The sequence below is a fragment of the Mastomys coucha genome, unplaced genomic scaffold (genome assembly GCF_008632895.1).
Source record: "Mastomys coucha isolate ucsf_1 unplaced genomic scaffold, UCSF_Mcou_1 pScaffold5, whole genome shotgun sequence".
NCBI lineage: Eukaryota > Metazoa > Chordata > Mammalia > Rodentia > Muridae > Mastomys > Mastomys coucha.
Window position 1 is genome coordinate 1,889,721 of NW_022196911.1, and position 19,461 is coordinate 1,909,181.

The 19,461-nt window shown below is 40.8% G+C and overlaps 1 protein-coding gene across 15 annotated transcripts in view; it reads right to left on the minus strand.

Moving 5' to 3' along the window:
• Nucleotides 1-19,461, minus strand: part of Syne1 (spectrin repeat containing nuclear envelope protein 1) — a 506,592-nt gene that overhangs the window by 105,662 nt on the left and 381,469 nt on the right. For all 15 annotated transcript variants that reach the window (XM_031352591.1, XM_031352581.1, XM_031352598.1 and 12 more), the window contains 8 exons: nucleotides 14,290-14,391; nucleotides 11,138-11,257; nucleotides 8,863-9,063; nucleotides 5,804-5,977; nucleotides 3,389-3,520; nucleotides 1,903-2,099; nucleotides 787-919; nucleotides 236-418 (listed from right to left, as the gene is read on the minus strand). In XM_031352591.1, coding sequence (XP_031208451.1) covers nucleotides 236-418; nucleotides 787-919; nucleotides 1,903-2,099; nucleotides 3,389-3,520; nucleotides 5,804-5,977; nucleotides 8,863-9,063; nucleotides 11,138-11,257; nucleotides 14,290-14,391 — 1,242 coding nt within the window. The remainder of the gene's footprint in view (nucleotides 1-235; nucleotides 419-786; nucleotides 920-1,902; nucleotides 2,100-3,388; nucleotides 3,521-5,803; nucleotides 5,978-8,862; nucleotides 9,064-11,137; nucleotides 11,258-14,289; nucleotides 14,392-19,461) is intronic.

Below are 19,461 nucleotides of genomic sequence, written 5' to 3' on the forward strand. Positions count from 1 at the left end.
GGAGAGGGAGAGGGAGAGAGGGAGAGAGGGAGAGGGAGAGGGAGAGGGAGAGAGAGAGAGGGAGAGCGAGACTACTTTAGGAAAAAATGCCATCGGAAGTGGGATTTGTAGAAACAGTTCTGTTTTAATATGCACTGCAACAGTAGAGAGAAAAGACAAGTCCCTAGATAACTCTAATTTGCACTTAGATGCTGGACATCAACTGTTACCAAATAAGCCAGCCTTCTCTAGGTACCTGATGGAGCTTCTCCTGCACCACAGGAATGCCTGTCAGTAGGTCAGTCCACTGGCTGTCCATGCGTGACAGCTCAGCACGCAGGGCAGCTGTGTCCACTTTCTTTAATCGAAGAAGCTGATTGCCTGTGCTGGTGACTGACGACTTGAGGGACGACTTGGCATCCACTTCTTTAGAGAACTCCTTTAAAAATAAAAGTCAGAAATGTTCAGTTTATTACTGAATAGCTGGTGCTTTTCCTTTAAGGACAGAGACCAATCTAGAGTCCAGACGAATTACTTCTACATATGGAGGGCTCTTGTCAGGTGGAGCTCCTTGGGGACAATCAAAGGTACCACACCTTTACACTCAAGTTAACCCATCACTCAAAAGGCAATCTAGAGCCTACTCATTTGCATTAATTAGGACTAGATACAAAGCCAACTCAGAACTGTCTACGGCAATTTAGCTTCTTTTCTGTGCTTGTTCATAGCTGCCTTCCTTTATACTGATCCATGAGTCCGGCCTGAGAAGCAAAATGAGATCCTAATGCCTTAGGTCCTCAGACTTACCAGGAAAGCATTGAGATGATCCCGGACCATTTCCAGTTCTTGTGGAACCGTCACAGACTGCTGAGTCCAAAACGCCAGCCTATCCTTTGCGGATTGTAGCCAGTGAATCAGATCTGCAGCTTCACTTTGATACCTTTAAGCACATTAAAGGGTCAGTTAATGAAATATTCCATCTGTATTACTATCTGTTGTCAGTTAACATAAGAACCCCAAAAGACTTGGAAAAGAAGTGTACAAAGTTGATGCCTTTTTTTTTCTTTTACTATTTATAGCTTAAGTCTGTTCTGGACTTCAGCATCCCGATTGCTAAGCTGAAAAATAAGAACATCTTTTTCCTTGCATCAGGAAATATTGGGTCACGTTTGAAAATAAAGGTGTTTGAAATAAAAGGGATGAAGAAACAGTGCTTCGTTCAATAAAATTCAAATAACTGCCTCCCTTGAATACTTCCGCTTAGGACTTCAGTGTGAAATACCGCCCCAGGCATGTGTGTTGAAGGCTTGGTCCTCAGTTGGTAGGTACTATGTGGGAAAGTGTTGGAAATCTAGAAAAATTAGAGTGGAGACTAACAAGAGAAGGAGGGTATACAGAACTATCCTTGAAGGGTGCTGTGTCTCTGACATGTACGTGCATGCACACACACACACCGTTCCTGGCAGCTCTAAGGTAAGCTAACTCTTCTGCCATCTGTTCTTGCCACTACACTATTCTGCTCCAGGACCCAACACAATAGATTGGGCTTACCTTGACCTGAAAAGTGAACCAAGATAAATATTCCTTCTTATAAGATGTTTGTCCCAGCTGTCACTCACAGCAATGACAATCTAACAGATCTCCCATGGATCTTAAGAAGGAATGCCTTACTCAGCATTTACCCTGTCTCTAAGGCTTTGCAGGAACTACACAAGGAGGAGTGGGGCACAGTGTCAGCTGTACTGGGCACTGTTCTCCTTGCCAGTGTTAACAAGAATTCCATCAGGATCCTCTGGTAGTCTTTGTTTTCTAAACTATGGCATTGTCTAAATATGCAGATCTTTCCCAAGCCTGGTATATACTAGTCTTAGTAATACATCGCAGAACTTAATCAAGACATAGGCCAGATACTCATCCCATTACCTGGTCCAGTGTTTCAGTGTGGTCTCCAGCCTATGCAGTTCCTTGGACACTCTGTTCGTATTACTGAGCCAGCGCTCTCCCAGCTGATTTAGCTGAGCTTCAAGCTCTGAACAACTGACAGACATCAAAAGGCGCTTCCCATCATCTAGCACTTGACACAGTTTGGGCTGGTATTCATTAAGGCTGGATTTTAAATGCTAAAACAATTGAGGACATTGCGTTACAAGTTCGACTTAGTGCGGCTTTTGCCACTGAGCATTATAATTCCTCTGATATCTACAACATTGGTATTGTCTGTTACCAAACATAATCTATCTTCACTCTGCAGCTCTGAAAACTTGAAAACATATTTATCAAAATATAGATTTTTTTTAACTTGCTAGGAACTTTGGACATGTTTATAGCTGTCTAGCTAAAATACCTCTAAAACAGTGACATCAATCTAAAGTACAAAAAATGGTTGGTAGAAGTTTGGTGAAAATGCCTTGAAAAGTTTCAAAATGAGATCACTAGTTCCAAATGTTCTGTCTATTCGTCATCTATTTATAATCTATTGTCTACTATCCATTATCAATTATCTATCTGTATACCTATTTATCATCTCTCTCAGTCTAGCATGTATGTCTATCATCTATTACCTATTTTTAATCTATCATCTATATCTCTATCTATCTATCTACTATCTATGGCTTCTCTATTATCTATCTATCTCTATCATCTATTTTTATCTCTCTAACATCTATATATCAACTATTGACCTATGTATCTATCATCTATGGTCTAACTTTATCATCTATTTGTCAGTCAGTCAGTCTGTCTATCGTATTTATTAAGCTATCATCTGTCTACTGTCCATCTATATCTCCCTATAATCTATCAACTCTATCTCTAGCATCTATCTAGCATCTATATCTATGTATCTATCATCTATATCTCTCTCATCTATATCATCCATCTATCTCTGTACCTATTATCTATCTTCCATCATCTATATGTCTGTCTATTATCTATTTCACAGAACCGAGAACCTGCTTCATAGCAACATGCTTGTCAAGAAAGCCTCTACCCCTGCTACTGAGTGGTAGAGTACAGACCAAGAGAGTTTTTTTTTTTTTTAAATAAGAAAATCTAATTGAATCCAGCGGGTCATACACACACGGACAAAAGGCATGAAATTAGGAGGAACCCTTGTGAGTTACAAGGTTTTAGCCTTAGATAGAAGGAGATAAGAGAGGGCAAGTGGAGCTGGGGCTAAAGCTCATTGGATAATATATTAAACCATCAAACAATAATAAAAGACATATAAACTATGAACAATACAGACACAGTCTATGTGTGCTCATGAACTTCAGCAATTTTAAGGAAAACTAAAGGGTTGAATGAAGTTTATCACAAACTTGTTTAAATTCTGCTAAAAGTTATTGGCAAGTTTCTGAAGGAAACGTTGTCATTAATGGTGCTACCCAGACACCCTCGGAGTCCAGACCTGGTAGAGACTTGTCCTTTCCACGAGTCTGTCCTCGCTCTCCTCTACCAGGCCCACACTTGGGATGCTGTTTTCTATCACCTCCAGCTGTCTGCTGAGCTCCTGGCGATTCTCATCCAGGTGGGACCACATCTACAGACACAACAGTAATTAGTGGAATCACAGCACTAGGGAGGCTGGCAAGAAGATCACAAGTTCGAGGACAGCCTGGGCTATTAGCAACATTGAGCCTCAGAAAACTAAAACAAAACCAAGCAACCAACATACAAAAAGAATAGCATTCCTCCATGTGTGTAAAATTTGTACTTGTGAGATAATCTGATTTAGGAATGTTTAGCAGCTGTTTGTTTGGGGAAACAAATGATGGATCTAAAGCAAGTGACACAATGCTGGCCCTCAAAAGTGTGCAGCCCTATCCCTTTCTCAATGTGTGTGTGTGTGTGTGTGTGTGTGTGTGTGTGTGTGTGTGTGTGTGTGTGTACAAGGTCCTGAAATTACAAGATAAGGGAGGGGAGGAGTCAGAGAGATAGAAATTATATAAGTATATTATTTATGTATAGCATTCTCAAGAACTAAAACAAAATTAAATTTAAAAAGAGAAAGGAGAAAGGAGATGTAACTTAACTCCTAAAACTTTTAAGGAAAATGGGAAGATTAAAGGAACTGGGCCAGTTTAGGGCAACTGAGCAAATTATTAAGTAGAGGAAGGGACTGATCTACCAGCAATTTACACGGGGTTCTGTGGCTAATTACTTAGCCTCTATGGACTACCTATTTGGTGTTCAAGGTCATATATTTGTGCTCTGAACCTAGGACATTAACTTGCAGACTCTTTTTACAATAAATCACATAAGTAAATATTTTCAGCTTTGTAGATTATTTAGTATCTATTGCAACCTGTCTTGTCTGCCCATTAGATGAAGGCAGTTGAAGATTAACAAGCAAACCAGTAAAACTATTATACCCTGTGACCCTCCCCCAGCCAGGAGCTGGCTGTCTCAGACCTTGTCTTGCCACAAGAGGCCAGCCCACATGGGGTGGGGCTCCCTGACTTAAACAAAGCCCCTTTTGTCCCTGCCACTTCTCTGCCTCCAGGTTCCTGCTAATAGCCATGCCTCTCTCCAAGTTCCTGCTTGGAGAACTTGGAGAACTCTGGAGAACTCCCGCCTCCAGAGACCAAAGATGAAGATGCTGATTGGACCGCGAGATGTTAATGGACTGTGGGAGGGGTTTATGCCTGCCTGCTTGTTACACAGTTGAATACACATGGCAGACTGAAAGCACACCATGTCTTGGTGCTATTTTTTATTCCCTCTTGCCGTCCGGTTCCCTTTATCCTTTAGACTCCTACTTCTCTTCCAGAAAATCTGTTCATATATGTGGCTGCAGGCAGCAACAATACCCAAATAACCTTTACATAAAACAGGCCACATTTGGCCCAGGGGCTAACTCCTGTTCCAGACTCTGGGCGCTGTTAATAAATGGCATCCTTTTTTTTTCTGATTACCTATAAGATCTGGTATTTAAAAGGCTCTTTGCTTCCCTGCAGAGATGTCATTCTGTACTCTGAAGTCTGTGTTCTTGTTCCCTCATTGGACCACTGTCTCATTGAGGGCAGGCCTGGGAACATGTTTATATTTCCCTTGTCTGGGAATCTGGTGGCAACTTGATAAATGCAGAACAAATAAATACTTGATTTCTTCACTCACAAGTAACCAGATCCAAGTGAGGAGAACGAGGGAATGGAATTTCCTGGACAGAAGAGCAAATTCCTAAATGGGACTAAGAACCCAGCTGATAGCGGCTGTGATCTTAAACCTTTATTTCATTGTTTTGCTTCGGAGTTTCTGGGCTGCTGCTGTTTTGCTTTTTAATCTTTAATGACCTGCACATGTACGTGTACACTCCCATGGGTGCAGGTGCCCACAGAAGGGTCATGGGCCTCCCAGTGGGGTCCCTAAGAACCAAACTCATGTTCTCCATAAAAACAACAAGCACTCTCTTCTTAAACACTGAGCCATCCCTCCAGCCCACTGGGTGGCTGTTTTACAACAAATGAATCTTCCTATCTTTGCTCTCAGACCATAAAGATTTGTTCCCAGGCTGTCATCTGGCTTCTAGATTCCAGTGACATGTCTTATCACAAGAAGAACTGCATAGATAAAGCAGGGATATGTATTTTTTTATATTTCATGTTCTTAATTAGGTTTTTGGCTTGAAGCTCAAGTCTGTGAGCATCTTCACACATACTCTCTAAGGTTGGGATTCACCCAGCTGACTCACGATACAATGTATCACACACCAAATATAAATGGAGACCCACCACCCCAAACCGTAGGGAAATATAATTCTAAATGAGGGAAGCCAGGTAGCTCCATTTTGCAGTCAGAAAGATGCTGACTCGGGCAGTCTCACCTCTAGGATGTACTCAAGCTCCACCCCTCTCTTGTGAGCCTGCTTCAACACAGCAGAGGCCTGAGCCATGCGGTCCGTGTGGAACTGAGTTTCCTTCACAACTGCAAAGCCAGCGATTTTTCTGAAGAGTATTTCAGTCAAAATCATGTGCGATTCAAGGCTCTGGAAGTATTCCTGAAAGTTTTGTTGGGCAGAAGGATATCAGCTGATCATTCGGACATTAGCTCTAGATAAGAATTCTTTCAATAGCGGAAGCTGGTGGAACACAGTTAACACGAAGGGCGAAGGGCATACCATTCCTCAGCCTCCCTCCTCCCAGCTCACCCTGCTGAGCCGCCATCTTAACAGGCCTGCCATCGTAATGCGTCCTACAGGAGATTCCTTCAAAGGCTAGGCTCTAAACTCCTAATTGGCCTTCCCTCGTGACCCTACTCAAGTACAGATGGCTCACCGCTATACTATAGACACAAGTGTCCAAGATGAACCCTTTCATCTGTGACTAGTTGATAAAGGAGACATCCTATGCGTAGGGACATTGACATCAGAGACACAGTCACTAACCATCCCTGTCACACCACTGGCCTCCCATGTCCCTTGGATATATTAGTCCCCCTCATCCTTGTCTTCAGATCTGCACGCTCTCTGTTTTTTCTTGACATGGTTTCTTCTCCTTCCACAGCTGGGCTTAAGACCAACTCTTTCCAATGTACAGGCTCTTTCTCTGCCTTGCTTATGACAGATTACCAAGCACGGCTAGGCATATAGTGATTGGTTAATAATGATTTCCCTTGTATTTTATTTTTTTGCAATGGAATTGTAAAAACTGCATAAACTTATACATTTTAGATACTACCTTTTATATAAATAGATCCTAGAAGATTAATATAAACCTCATTCTACACCAGTTCTTAAGCTCAGGACCATGGATGGAACTGAAGGACTAGAAATGGATAGAAACAGCTGAAATTAAGCTCTTATTATTATTATAAATGCTTTATCCAACTCATGCTATCCAACTCATGCCATCCTTATGACAATTCTGAAGGTCTGTGAAATACTTTTATCTGTCATTTTACAAGGGATAACATAGAGCCATCCAGTCTATGTAGCTAGTACAAGGTCGCCCAGTTAAGTAGGGCAGAGTTGAGGTTTTCATTCCTATTACATGACTGTAATTTTGTCCCTAGCAAAACTGTAGAGGTGTCCCATAAAACACAGACTGGACAATAGAGGGTAGGTTGATCATCATCACCAGCACCGTAGTTGTTTTGTGGTGCCAGGAATCAAGATCAGTGCCCAAGGACATTAGGTAACCACTCTACCCATGGGGTATACCAGCAGCCTATGCTGTTTTATCATTCATTCTAAGATAAAATCTCATGTATTCACTCCTGCTCAACTTGCTCTTTAGCCCAGGTAGGCCTTGAACTTGAAATTGCTCCTGCTTCCATCTCCCACGTACCTGGGATTACAAAACAAGCCTGTGATATCAATCTCAGCTTAGAACCATTATTTTTAACCAATCATCAGTTGATGAAATGATCATATGCCTGGAAAAGACCTACCAAGCCAAATGTGCACTGAGAGTCAAGCTTGCTTTCAACACAAGCTTACCTCCCACTCTGGCCTTGGCAGCATTTCCCATGGCCAAAGGGTCCCCTGTGCAGCCCAAGTAGCAGCTGGGGCCTACTCCCTTAGAACTTTTTCCTAACTGAGCATCTTTTCTCTGTTATTCTATTGCTCCTTGATCCTAGTCTCCCTTCTGGAATAACTCAGAGCAATCTTTTATTGCTATGGTCAAATTTGAGAGAAAACAGCTGTGAACTTTAAAGCAATGTTTTCATAGACAAATGATAAGGCTTTAATAAATCATACAACTCTTTAGACAGAAAACCTCTTGGGAAATAGGAAAAAAAAGGATCGTCCCCTTCCCCCCACAATTCGAAAATAATAGCCCACCAGAGAGCCACACAACAGTAAAATGTTCATCATTTAAAACTCACTGAGACTGTTTTGTTTTTCTTCTGGGAATTTCCATAGCCTGGGAGGTTGAGTTTGTGGCCTGGTAGGAGTGTGTGTGTGTGTGCGCGCGCGCATGCTCATGTGTATTAAACATACATTTATTCACTAAGGAGTAATGAACCTGAGCTTCATTTGGAAACACACTGACAAAGCAATCTCGGGGTTCCCAAGCCTGACTGCGTGGTAAAAGTTCTGGTCAAGCCCAGAAAAATCTGAGGTCAACAGCAACTACAGGAGAATGTGTTTACGGGCCAGGAGATCCGAATGACGCAAGTAACAGACACCAAAATGAAATGGGCAGCCCTGTATTCCCAGAGAGGAGTGAGGAGTCTATGCCAGGACAGTGATGGGGAGAGAGAGCACCTAGAGCTAGGGGGACAAGAGGCCCAAACAAATACATAGGGGGAAACTGAGTTAAGAGTGTAGCTAATGATAGGATCAGTTGGTGGAGCTTTAACATCTCACATGCACGAAGTCCTGGGGTCCATTCTCAGGACCACATAAACTTAAGCTTAGTTGCATATACCTTTAATTCCAGATCTCAGGAGGTGAAGGCAGGAGGATCAGAAGTCCAAGGTTACCTTCAGCTATACAGTGAGCTTGAGGCCAGACTGAGCTACGTGAGATGCTGTCTTTAAAAAAGGGAGAAAGAAAGAAAGGAAGAAAGGAAGAAAGAAAGAAAGAAAACAAAAAAATCTGTGTCCATCTAAGGAAAGGCTTTGAGTTTCTCCTTGATTAAAGTTCATATATGGTGAGAGTTGGGTTAATATTATGGAGAACTGATAAGTAAAATTACTGATGAAATTAGTTTTTTTTTTTTTTGTTTGTTTGTTTAAAAATTATAAAAATATCCTTTACCATCTCTCTTTACTCTGGATGATAGAGAATTTGAACAAATGTCTACATACCACTTAGAAGTGTAATTATATAAGTATAGCTCATAAAAACCAGGCATATTTGGTTTGAGATATCAAACTCCTCTACATAAGGGTTTGCGAATATGCTATTTCAGCTATGCTTTCCTGGTCTCGTCTCACCTTGTGCTTGCCGAGCAGTTGCTGAATTTCTTCTTTGGAGGATACAATGATCTTCTGGTCCCCTGCCATCTTCTCCTGCCCAGTGTCCAGCAGGTCTACCAGATCTTGCAGAGCCTTATCATACTGACTCTTGAGAGCAAGGTTCTGGTGGAGGCAGCTCCTCCGGGAGCTGATAGTTACCAATAACTCATCATACATGTCCTAAGGCAGAGGCACAAACACCAGTCTCAACCACAAAGTTGCAGTTCCGAGCCCACCACCTGCCCAACATCCCACCAAGGTCACACCTCTCCACAAATGAATACTCCAGGGAGTCCTCGCATGGAAGCAAGCTGCCTGTCTTTCTTATGAGCCTCCCTGGGAAATAATCTCAAAAAGGAAAAGAGACACTCTGGGCACCCCTCTCTGCATCTTGTAGTGCATGTACATGAGGTCACGGGTTTCCTGGGGTTTGATCCTTGGTTAATTCAAGCTCTCTTGTTCATCTTGCTTGGCAATCTTACATATTCCCTTTTGTTTTAAATTTGATTGTTTCTTCTCTTGAAGAAGTCATAAATCATAGAAGAAGAACTAAAGAAAAGCTAAATTCACAAAGTTTTAAGGATGGGGTATCTATAGAGAAGGAGTAAAGGAAGGAAGTCACATAATGTGGGGGAGAACCATTGGAGAAAAGTAACCAACTGTAACTCCGAGGAGACCTAACACGCTCTTCTGACTTCTGTGGTACCATGCACACACATGGTGCCCAGACATGCACATAACCCAAATAGCCATACACATAAAAGTTAAAATAAAGAAGAAGCCAGGCAATCTAAAACAAAGTATTTCCTAGTAGTGACTTGTGAGGCCACTGCTTGTCTTCTCTGGCTATTGATCATCCATGATGGGAGAGCTATCACTGAGAGAAAAACCTGATTCTTATAGTTATCATAATCTTAACATTTACTTAATCTTATAATAAGTTCATAAAGTATCTCTCACATTCCTGTCAGCTAAATAGTACCAGCCCTCAGAGCGCCCTTTAAACAAAGAGAGAAAAAAAAAAAAAAACTGAGGGAAGTTAATGTGAAGAGCAATACTTTTAGACTTAAGGCAACTGGTTCTGCCAAACGTGGTGAAGTAAACAACTGTTTAATCTGGAAAGACGTTTTAGGAGAAGATGAGACACCAAACACAATTTACTGAGGCATACGAATCTGATTAGTGCATCATACTGAGGTGGGGCAGCCAGAACTGTTCAATCTGGAAAAGTCAACTTGAATGCTTATTTACGGCTATGACGTTTGACTCTTACACCTGACGCCAAAGCACTGTGGGAAAATCATCTGAAGGAAGGGCAAGCGGGCAGGGGAGGTTTGTCCTGTCAAAATGTTAGCCAAGGGCCTGAGACTTCTTGTTTGTAAGCGCCTTTATATTTTCTCAGGAGAATGACTTGGGACTTTGTGTTTGACTCACTGCTGTCCCAAAGTATTCTGTAGTAATGGCCAGAGACAAAACCAGCTGTGTGTAGTGATATCCAACAGCACATAGTTTAAAAAATACAGCTTGCTTTCTATAATGTGTTAAATCTCACAGGTTTGGGAAGGTATCTCAATTCTGTCCTTTTACCCCATGAAGTAGTTCTGCCAGGATGTCAGAATTAACGCTAAATCGTTCGTTGTTCGTTCATTTGTTTGTTCATTCGTTCCTCCCTCTCTCTCTCCCTCCCTCTCTCTCTTTCTCTCTCTCTTTCTTTCCTCTCTGAAAAGTCTGCATACATTTCCAAACTTTATAGGTTTTGTTGCTGTTCTGCAATAGAACATCTCTATTACATTCCAGCAGGTATGCCTGATAAACTCTCACTTCGTAACCCATGTTCTAAATAGGTCTACCTTGAGTATTCACTCTGTTAAATCATCCCTAGAAATATATTACAATATGAAAATCCTCTCACCTTTAATTTTACTAGGTAGAGATCATAAGGATAGTTATATTTTCAAGAGCAGAATAAATAAATCCTACCACTGAACTATATAGCACAGTGTTTAGATATCTCCATAAGTACACATCTCAGAAAAGAAAATATGGATGCTAGCTGTGTGAGACTATAAATTATTCTATTGTATTAAAAAATGGTCAAAAGTTCAGAAAATTCTTGTTACTTCTAAATAAAAGTCAAGACCTAAATAATGTGAGAATTCTTCAAACAAATTTCCAAGAGGACGGTAGAAACATTTTCTTGTTTTTTCAGTAAAGATGGACCACTGTGGCCCAGCTGCCTCACTGGAGATGGTACCTGGAGCTTGGAGAGTTCTTGCAGAGCAGACTGTTCCACTTGCAACTTGTCAGCCCGCCGTTTCAACTCAGAGATTCCACCCTCGAGCTCCCTCAGTCCTTCTTCAGCCTGTTGGATGGCCTAGGGAAGATTCACAACCTTTCGTTAAGACTCTGAAGAACAATTCTGTCCCACAGAAGTTTTTTGTTTTTTTTTACTTTTACTTTCAAAAATTATTTTAAGAAGATACTAACTTAAACACACACACACACACACAAGCCAAGCGGTGGTGGCACACGCCTTTAATCCCAGCACTTGGGAGGCAGAGGCAGGTGGATTTCTGAGTTCAAGGCCACCCTGGTCTACAGAGTGAGTTCCACAACAGCCAGGACTACACAGAGAAACTCTGTCTCGAAAAAACAAAACAAAACAAAAACAAAAAAACAAAAAACAAACAAAACAAAACAAACAAACAAACCAAACGAACCACAAAAAGCATCAGCATGTACTACTGGAAAAAGAGAAGCTCCTTTATTCTATTACACGTCAGCTTTATTAGGCAAGGAGATAGGGCAGAACTAGGGTGGAGAGCTGGGAGAGGAATAGCCTCCTTAACCAAGGGGATTTGTAGATAAATCACCCTACATTAGAAGCAGCGTGTAGGATAGACTGGGACTAAGGTATGTTCCTGAGACGGCTAGGAGACCATGGAGCTTCCTGAAATGCAATGGCGCATTACTGGTCACTGTGCCAATGTGACAACAGCAAAGTGTGAGTGAGGAAGGCCTGGTCAAGGAATGATTGTTCCTCACTCTAAAAGTGGAAAAATCAATTAGCAAGGATTAAGCTGGCTGAGCCTTGTCTGCCCAGGGCGAGGTCTCTAGGAAGAGGAAACCTTGCTCTAGACTTCAAGGAGCTGAAAGTCCTGCCAGGATGCCAGCAGAAAATAAACCAAATCTCAGCATAATTAAGCACTAAAATTCATGACACAACTCATCTCTGACAAGGGAATGGAGGAGGGAGTACCAGACCAACAGACCCTGGTCTAACTGGGTTTTTGGAAGAACTACAACCCTTTACCCTTGACAATGAGAGGAGTCTGGACTCCAGATGGCAGATGAAACACATGCCCCCCTTTTCTTGTCCCGAAACCTCTCTGAAACAATAGCAAATATCTAGTTTGCTTGTTTTTTGGAGTGCTTTCCTCCATAAATCTGCTGGGGAAAGGAAAGAGGGAAGACAATAACATCAACAAATTTTCAAGGTTAGAATTCAGACAAATAGAAGAAATTTTACTAATGCTGTGAAAACTGAATTCGAACTTCATGGAAGAACTGCACCACCACAGTTAGAGCAATGGGAGTCTCAATAACTTGAAAGACAGAGACAAAGAAAGGCAAAAGGCTGCTGAGGGAATAGAATCCTGATCCCTGCTTCATGCCACATTGCCCTTTCCTTCGCATATGAAAGGCTCAACGTTTATTTACTATGTGGAGAAGGAAAGGGGCTTTCTAGACTAAGGGGTGACAGATATGGCAGTACGCTTGCTTCACTGTTGGATTGAAAAGGGGAAAATTGGAGGAGGTGGCCCATGTCTATAATCCTGGAGGCAACTCATCTACCAATACCCTGGGGGGAGGAAGAACAAAAGGAGGGATGGAGGATAAGGGAGGAAGAGGCAGGGTGAAGGGGAGAAGGGATGGAGCAATAAAGGAAACAAGAGAGGAAAGGAGGAAGAGAGAAAGGAAAGAAGAGAAAGGAAATGGGGTGTAGAAATTACAAAGCATTGCCCACAAGGCCCCTAAAAGTCTACTCTGCTTTAGGAAGGGCTGCGCCACTCCTCTACTATCCAGAAAGATGGGGGTTCATAAGACCAACTGAAGAAGCTTAAAACTTGAACAGAAAGCTTGTTCAACAAATGGCCCAGAGAACCAGTACTTCCTCAAAATTGTCAAGTTCCATCCTTACTTCAGGTTCCCCTTTCAACTGTTTAATCCCCCAGCCCAGATATAAACAGACTACAGAAAATGAGTTTATAGTCAGGAATATCCAACATGACTGACAGAGATGATTCTAGCAAACAAATAAAGGGACCAGGGGGAAACAGATTATGTAAAAACAAACAAACAAAAACAAAATTCTCCAACCACCAAACTGTGAATCTATCCATGTATATTATAGGAAAGAATGCATTTGTTTCAAGAAAAGGACAGAGTAATATCAAAGTAGATGGAAATAAAAAGATCTCTTGAAAAAAATGAGAGCAGTGAAGAAGATGTAAAGTATCTCACTGAAGGAAGTTTCACAAGGGGAAGCAGATGAAAGGAAGTAATGAAAAGAATTAAATACATTATTTGAAAAATTTTCAAGATGAAAAGATAGAAACCCAATCAGAAGAGCCTACTGAGTTCTCAGTACAGCAAATAAAAATAGGCCTTCTTATTTTTATCTTTAAGACATGCAATTGTAATATTTCAAACCCCTGGGGACCTTTGGGAATTAGAAGGATTTTTGGATTTTTTTCAAGTCAGCAATGGATACAAGCATCTACAAACTAGGAGAAATTTACTTCTGAACGGGAGTTCTATAAAAAGCAAAACAATAAAGTAGGAGGAGTGCAGAATAAGAACATTTTCAGGGACTGAAGACGTGGCTCCGTGGGTAAAGGGATCTACTGGTAACCCTAATTCAGTTCCCTAGGGACCACATGAAGCCAGACATGACAGCAGGCATTTGTAATCAAAGTACTCCCACAATGAGGTGGGAGGCAGAAACGGGACACCGCAGAAGCTCGCAAGCCAGCTAGCCTGTACGTTTAGAGCTGAATACCAGAGGAGCCTTCCTCAAATAAGGTAAACTTGGGGGCCCATGCCTGAGATTGTCCCCTTTCTTTCCTACATCATGAAGGCCATGTTTGATGTCATTCTGGGGTAGCAAATTCCTTCAGGGCGTCAGCTATCACTGACATCACTTCTGACCTCACATTCCATAAATACATGTAGAAGTAACCAAGTCAGTATCATTGGGCACTTTATCCAAACCCAGCATTGAAATCCAAAATATGCATTGGGTAAAAATGCCATAGCACGGCATTAATCAGTCAAAACCACTTGACATCCCACAGTAAAGCAGTCATCTATGCATCTGTTACGCTGGGACATGCCTGTCCATACCTGCATCTGTTCCATGATGGGCTGTTCCAACACATTTGCCAGCTTCTGCAGAATGATGTATTTGTTGTCAGCTAATGATGTAAACAACACCTTCAGGTCATTCTGAGGAAGAGAGCCATGGAAAGACAACATGTGAAACTCGGGAATAGGATGGTTACAAATATCACACAGATTCAAGGAGATGATACACAGATATCCCTCTGCCTCTGAGTATTATATAGCAGTTTCCTCCAAGATGAAAACCTTATAACCTCAGAGGGAAACTGGTTACGAAAGATGTTAAAAGGATGGTGAGACAGTAACATGTTCTAAGAGGAGGTGAAAGATTCTTCCTTATAAGGAAACACAGTAAGACAAGAAGAAAACAACTCAAAGGAAGTCCCTGAAACTGAGCAGATGCACTAGGCCTCTTCTTTACCCCAAGTGTGTTTATCCAATAAGAACTGATGGGTTGGACTTTGGTAATACATCTGCTCCATATTTCTAAAAGAACTTCAATAAAACTCATTATTCACCAAGTTGGACCTTGGTGGCATCCTTTACTTCCCACTGGGGTAAGTAGGCATTTGATCACATGTCCAAGGAATTCAGAGTCATACACATTGTGGTAATTTCTTCCAGGACCCTCTACAGACATCCAATTCTAGAGAGGCTCACGTCCTTTATATAAAACCATATCATGATATAGTGTTACATATAACCAGTGCATGTCCTTCCAGATACATCATTTTAACAATTTTGGGCTTTTAAAATATACTTTTAATTTTAAAACTTTTAAGACTCAATTTTTGTTTATGTGTATGTATATGAGGATGTGAATGAAGATACCTAGGAAGGCTGGAAGACGGCTTCAGATACCCTGGAACTGGAGCAACAGGTAGCAATGAACAATTTAGCATGGGTATTGGGAATCAACCCCCAATCCTCTGGAAAAACAGCATGTGTTCTTAACAGCTGAGCTATCTCTACAGCATGTATTTTTGACTTTTTAAAAAGTATAAAAATCAAAGCTATCTGTTGGGCAGTGGTAGCACATGCCTTTAATCCCAGCACTTGGGAGGCAGAAGCAGGCAGATTTCTGAGTTCAAGGCCAGCCTGGTCTACAGAGTGAGTTCCAGGGCTATACAGAAAAACTCTGTCTCAAAAAATAAAACAAAAAACAAACAAACAGACAAACAAAACAAAAAAACCCAAGGCTCTCTATGTACACCAACGATACAGAAAATGGCATTACAAAAAGTTCTCACCTGGGTCTTATGTTCAGAAACATCATTCCTCTAATTATCCAGTACATATTTATATTGAGTGAACCATAAAGAAGAGATAGCCACCCAAATTCTTACACTCATTTCAAAGGGCACCATGTGCAGAAACAATAATTTAATTTAAAAAATGCTGATACATTCCCAGAGAGATAAGCTAACAAGGTATTTTCCTTTTCTTTCTTTCTTGATTTTATTTTTGTCATTGTTGTGTCCCTTGTTTTCTGATACTCAGGTTGAGCCCAGAGCCTCTTACATGCTAGGTATGTGCTTTCTCACTGAGGTGCCACATCGACTCTCTTTTTCAATTTTCTTTTTAGACAAGAGTCTTGCTAAGTCAGCCTGACTGCCCTTAAATACCTCCAACTTGAGAGAACTGAGACCAAAGGCATTGGCCACCAGGTCTGGATCTATCTCTCATGAGTAGCAAACAGGGCTAAGGGCTGACTGGTCAACACAGGTTGAAGTTTAACTCACAGCATCCTCCTCAGTGAGGAACTGGTCATGGACCAAGACAGCACATTTCCCAAGCAAGAATATGAAAGGTTAGTTTCCTCCAAGGGAATCAACTGGAGAAACGAACTACTCTTACAGGGAAGATACATGCCCAGCAGTAGATAACCAACAGAAAGTGGACTCAACAGTATCTCTCAACAGTCTCATAATGTTGTGTCAGGGCTTTTCCTTTTTTTTTTTTTTTTTTAAATTATCATATATATGATTTATGTTGTTCTCTTTCTTCTTACCCTACAGGGCTTTGTGTATACATTATGGCTTCCTGAGTATGCAAAACAAGCAGGTCTCTTTCTTGTGTCTTCTCTTGGGTTTTTTCCCTTCTGTTTGTTTTGTCCAATTCTGATGTGTTTAGTTTTTGTTTTATGCTTTGTACTGTATCATACGATCATATCATATTCCCATAGAAGCCTGTTTATTTTCCAATGAGACAGAAAGGAGGTGGATCTGGATGGAAGGGGAGGTGGGGAGGAGCTGGGAGGTGGGAAGGAGCTGGGAGTTGGGGAGGAGCTGCGAGGTGGGGAGGAGCTGGGAGGAGGAGAGGAAGGGGAAATGGTAATCAGAATCTATTATGTGAGAAAAAATCTATTTTCAATAAAAGGAAAGAAAATGTTTATTTATTCTTGAATAAAATTTGTTTAAATTGAGGACAAAAAAGAATGTATATAGGGGCTGGAGTGATGGCTCAGAAGTTAAGGGTACTTCCTGCTCTTGCAGGAGACCCAAGTTTAGTTCCTAGTAGCCATGTGGCCTCTAGCAACTGTCTCTAACACTAGTTCCAGAGAATCCACGGCCCTTTTTCCACTTCTTAGGGTACTAGTATTATACACACATACATGCAAGTAAAACACTCATACCATAAAAGAAAAGTAAATATATTCTTTAAAATGAATGCATGCAGGCATCATAATGCAAGCCTAAAAAGCAGAATAATGTATAAACTTAGCAAAAAAAAAAAATTGATGGCTGATGGTATGTTGAGTGCTGTAGTATTTTTTTAGCATACAAAAAGTTCCAGGGCTTGATCACTAGAAATGATAAAGAAGGAAGTAGGGAGGGGAGGAAGGGAAGAAGGAAGGAGGGAGAGAGGGAGGAACAAAGGGAGGGGGCTAAAATGAGAACATAGTGCTGAATGTGTGAAAAGCAACAGTTGTCACAAACTAAAAATCAAGCTGAGCCACAAGCTCAGCAGCCAGTGAACTAGGAAATCATTCTGAGAGTACTGGAGAAATAATGAGTTTTTCAAAGGCTCCAAATATGTTCCTATTGCTTAACAGTATTCAAGGAGGGGTCATGGGCTCTCAGAATAACCACAAGGATGTTTTAATATGCCAAAATTAAGACTGTTCCTTACTCATTTGAATAGAGTCAAAAGCAAGAAGTCCTAACCATTGCCCGTGACAATGGTTAGGGTGGGGGTATTCTATTTATTTCTGAATGTCCATCAGTGTCTACCTATACTTAAGGCTGTGCCCGTTCACTTCATCCAAAGAGTGGATGAGTAGAAGTAACCTAACATGGGTTAGAAATGAAGTGCGTACCTTTCCTTTATACCCTCTCTGTCTTTTCAGTAGGGTGCTTCCCCTCTGCCCTAGTTAACATATAAGTAAACAGTTACTATTTCTAGAAACCTCAGTAACTATTGGGAGAGACAAGATGAGAGAACAATAATGTGGTTTGTGGAAAAATTACTAAGAATTGCTGGATGGTGGCAATGGCTTTATGCATATTGTTTTCTTAAGAATAAAAAACAAGGGGGCTGAAGAGATGGCTCAGTGGTTAAGAGCACCGACTGCTCTTCTGAAGGTTGTGAGTTCAAATCCCAGCAACCACACGGTGGCTTACAACCATCCGTAATGAGATCTGATGCCCTCTTCTGGGGTGTCGAAGACAGGTACAGTGTCTTACATATAATAAATAAATAAATCTTAAAAAAAAAAAAACAAGGAGGAATAAATCCAAATGATTCAGCAAATTATTATTACTATAGTTGTGATATATAGCAATAATTAAGAAATCAGAATATAATAAATATAACAGATATTACAATTTATTTCTTTCCTTCAGAGAGTAAAGGGAGGGTATGAGTCATTTGAAAAACAAATTCATAGACATTTTGAAGCCTTGAAACTGGTAATGCTGACTTGATGTTATTAAAGAATCCCTTAGCTTCTCACTTTTAAAAGTCACTTAAAAATATTCAGTATTTTTCAAAATACTGAAATGTATCTGGGGTTCAGCCTATGCGTAAAAACCATAATAGTGACAGCTAATTTGATTGTGACACACCTAACACTCAGCACATACAGGTCAGCTGTATATCTTTTCAGATAGTCTTGGCTGGGGAGGAAGTTCTAGTTAACAGACTGAGAAAAGGTAGTTTTTGTAGATGTTATGGAGAACAAAGGTGTCCCATGGCAACAACTACTGAGTACCAGCAGCAGAGCCGATGCTCTCTATAAGAAAATGGTTGGTGAATATGAACTGATCTTTTATTGTGTTATCATTGAGGTTCTTTCCTTCAATAAAATTGGGACATCAACATTTGAATTGTCAGTTTTTGTTCGTGAGTTGGCCACTAACAAACAAGCAGAAACTTTTTGGCCGAAGAAAAACAGAGAACATAATTTAAAAAGAATTTTATGATTACATGTTATTTTCATAGTCCTCTACTGCAAACTAAATTCTGAAGAAGTCATGCTTAGTTAATATTTTACTGTCACTGGTTATAATTATCAAACTCAAAACTTCCATAAGCATTAACTTGGTATAAAGAACTTGACAGAAATAAATATACCTTTGGGGAGTTCACAATTGCATGTCTAAGCAAGCCTCTTGCGTGGTTAACAGACTAAAATACTGTAATTGGCAATTTTCTTCATAGACAATACATTTTAGAGTAATGAAAATTATTTTTTCATAGTCTAATGAGCCTGGTGACTTTTCTGGCACAGTCGGTATACATGTGTGCAAAATATAACACCCAGAAAAATCAACTGTTTTCCGATTTTAAGTGGATTTTTCTTTCCTTGTTCTATACCATACATTCTAACAAGCATAGATGTGAATTCCACCAAGGCCGTTCCTCTGTGCCATAGAGTCACACACTCAGATGCCTACTGTGACTCTTCACGTGCATATCTTAATGCCACCCATATTTCCATCAAAACACTTCCAGAGTATAGTCTACTCCACTGAGCAGTGGCACTGCCATCTATGCGCCTCCTTTGTCTGTCGAGGCCTCTAGATGTGCAAACCAGCATCCTTGGACTCCTTAGCAGGCATCCTTTCCCTCGTTCCCCACATCCAAGCTGCCACCAAATGCCTTTCTATTCAAAATATATCTTGAATCAGTTTGCTAATCTTAAGTCTCCTGCTCATGCTCCTAGACCATGCA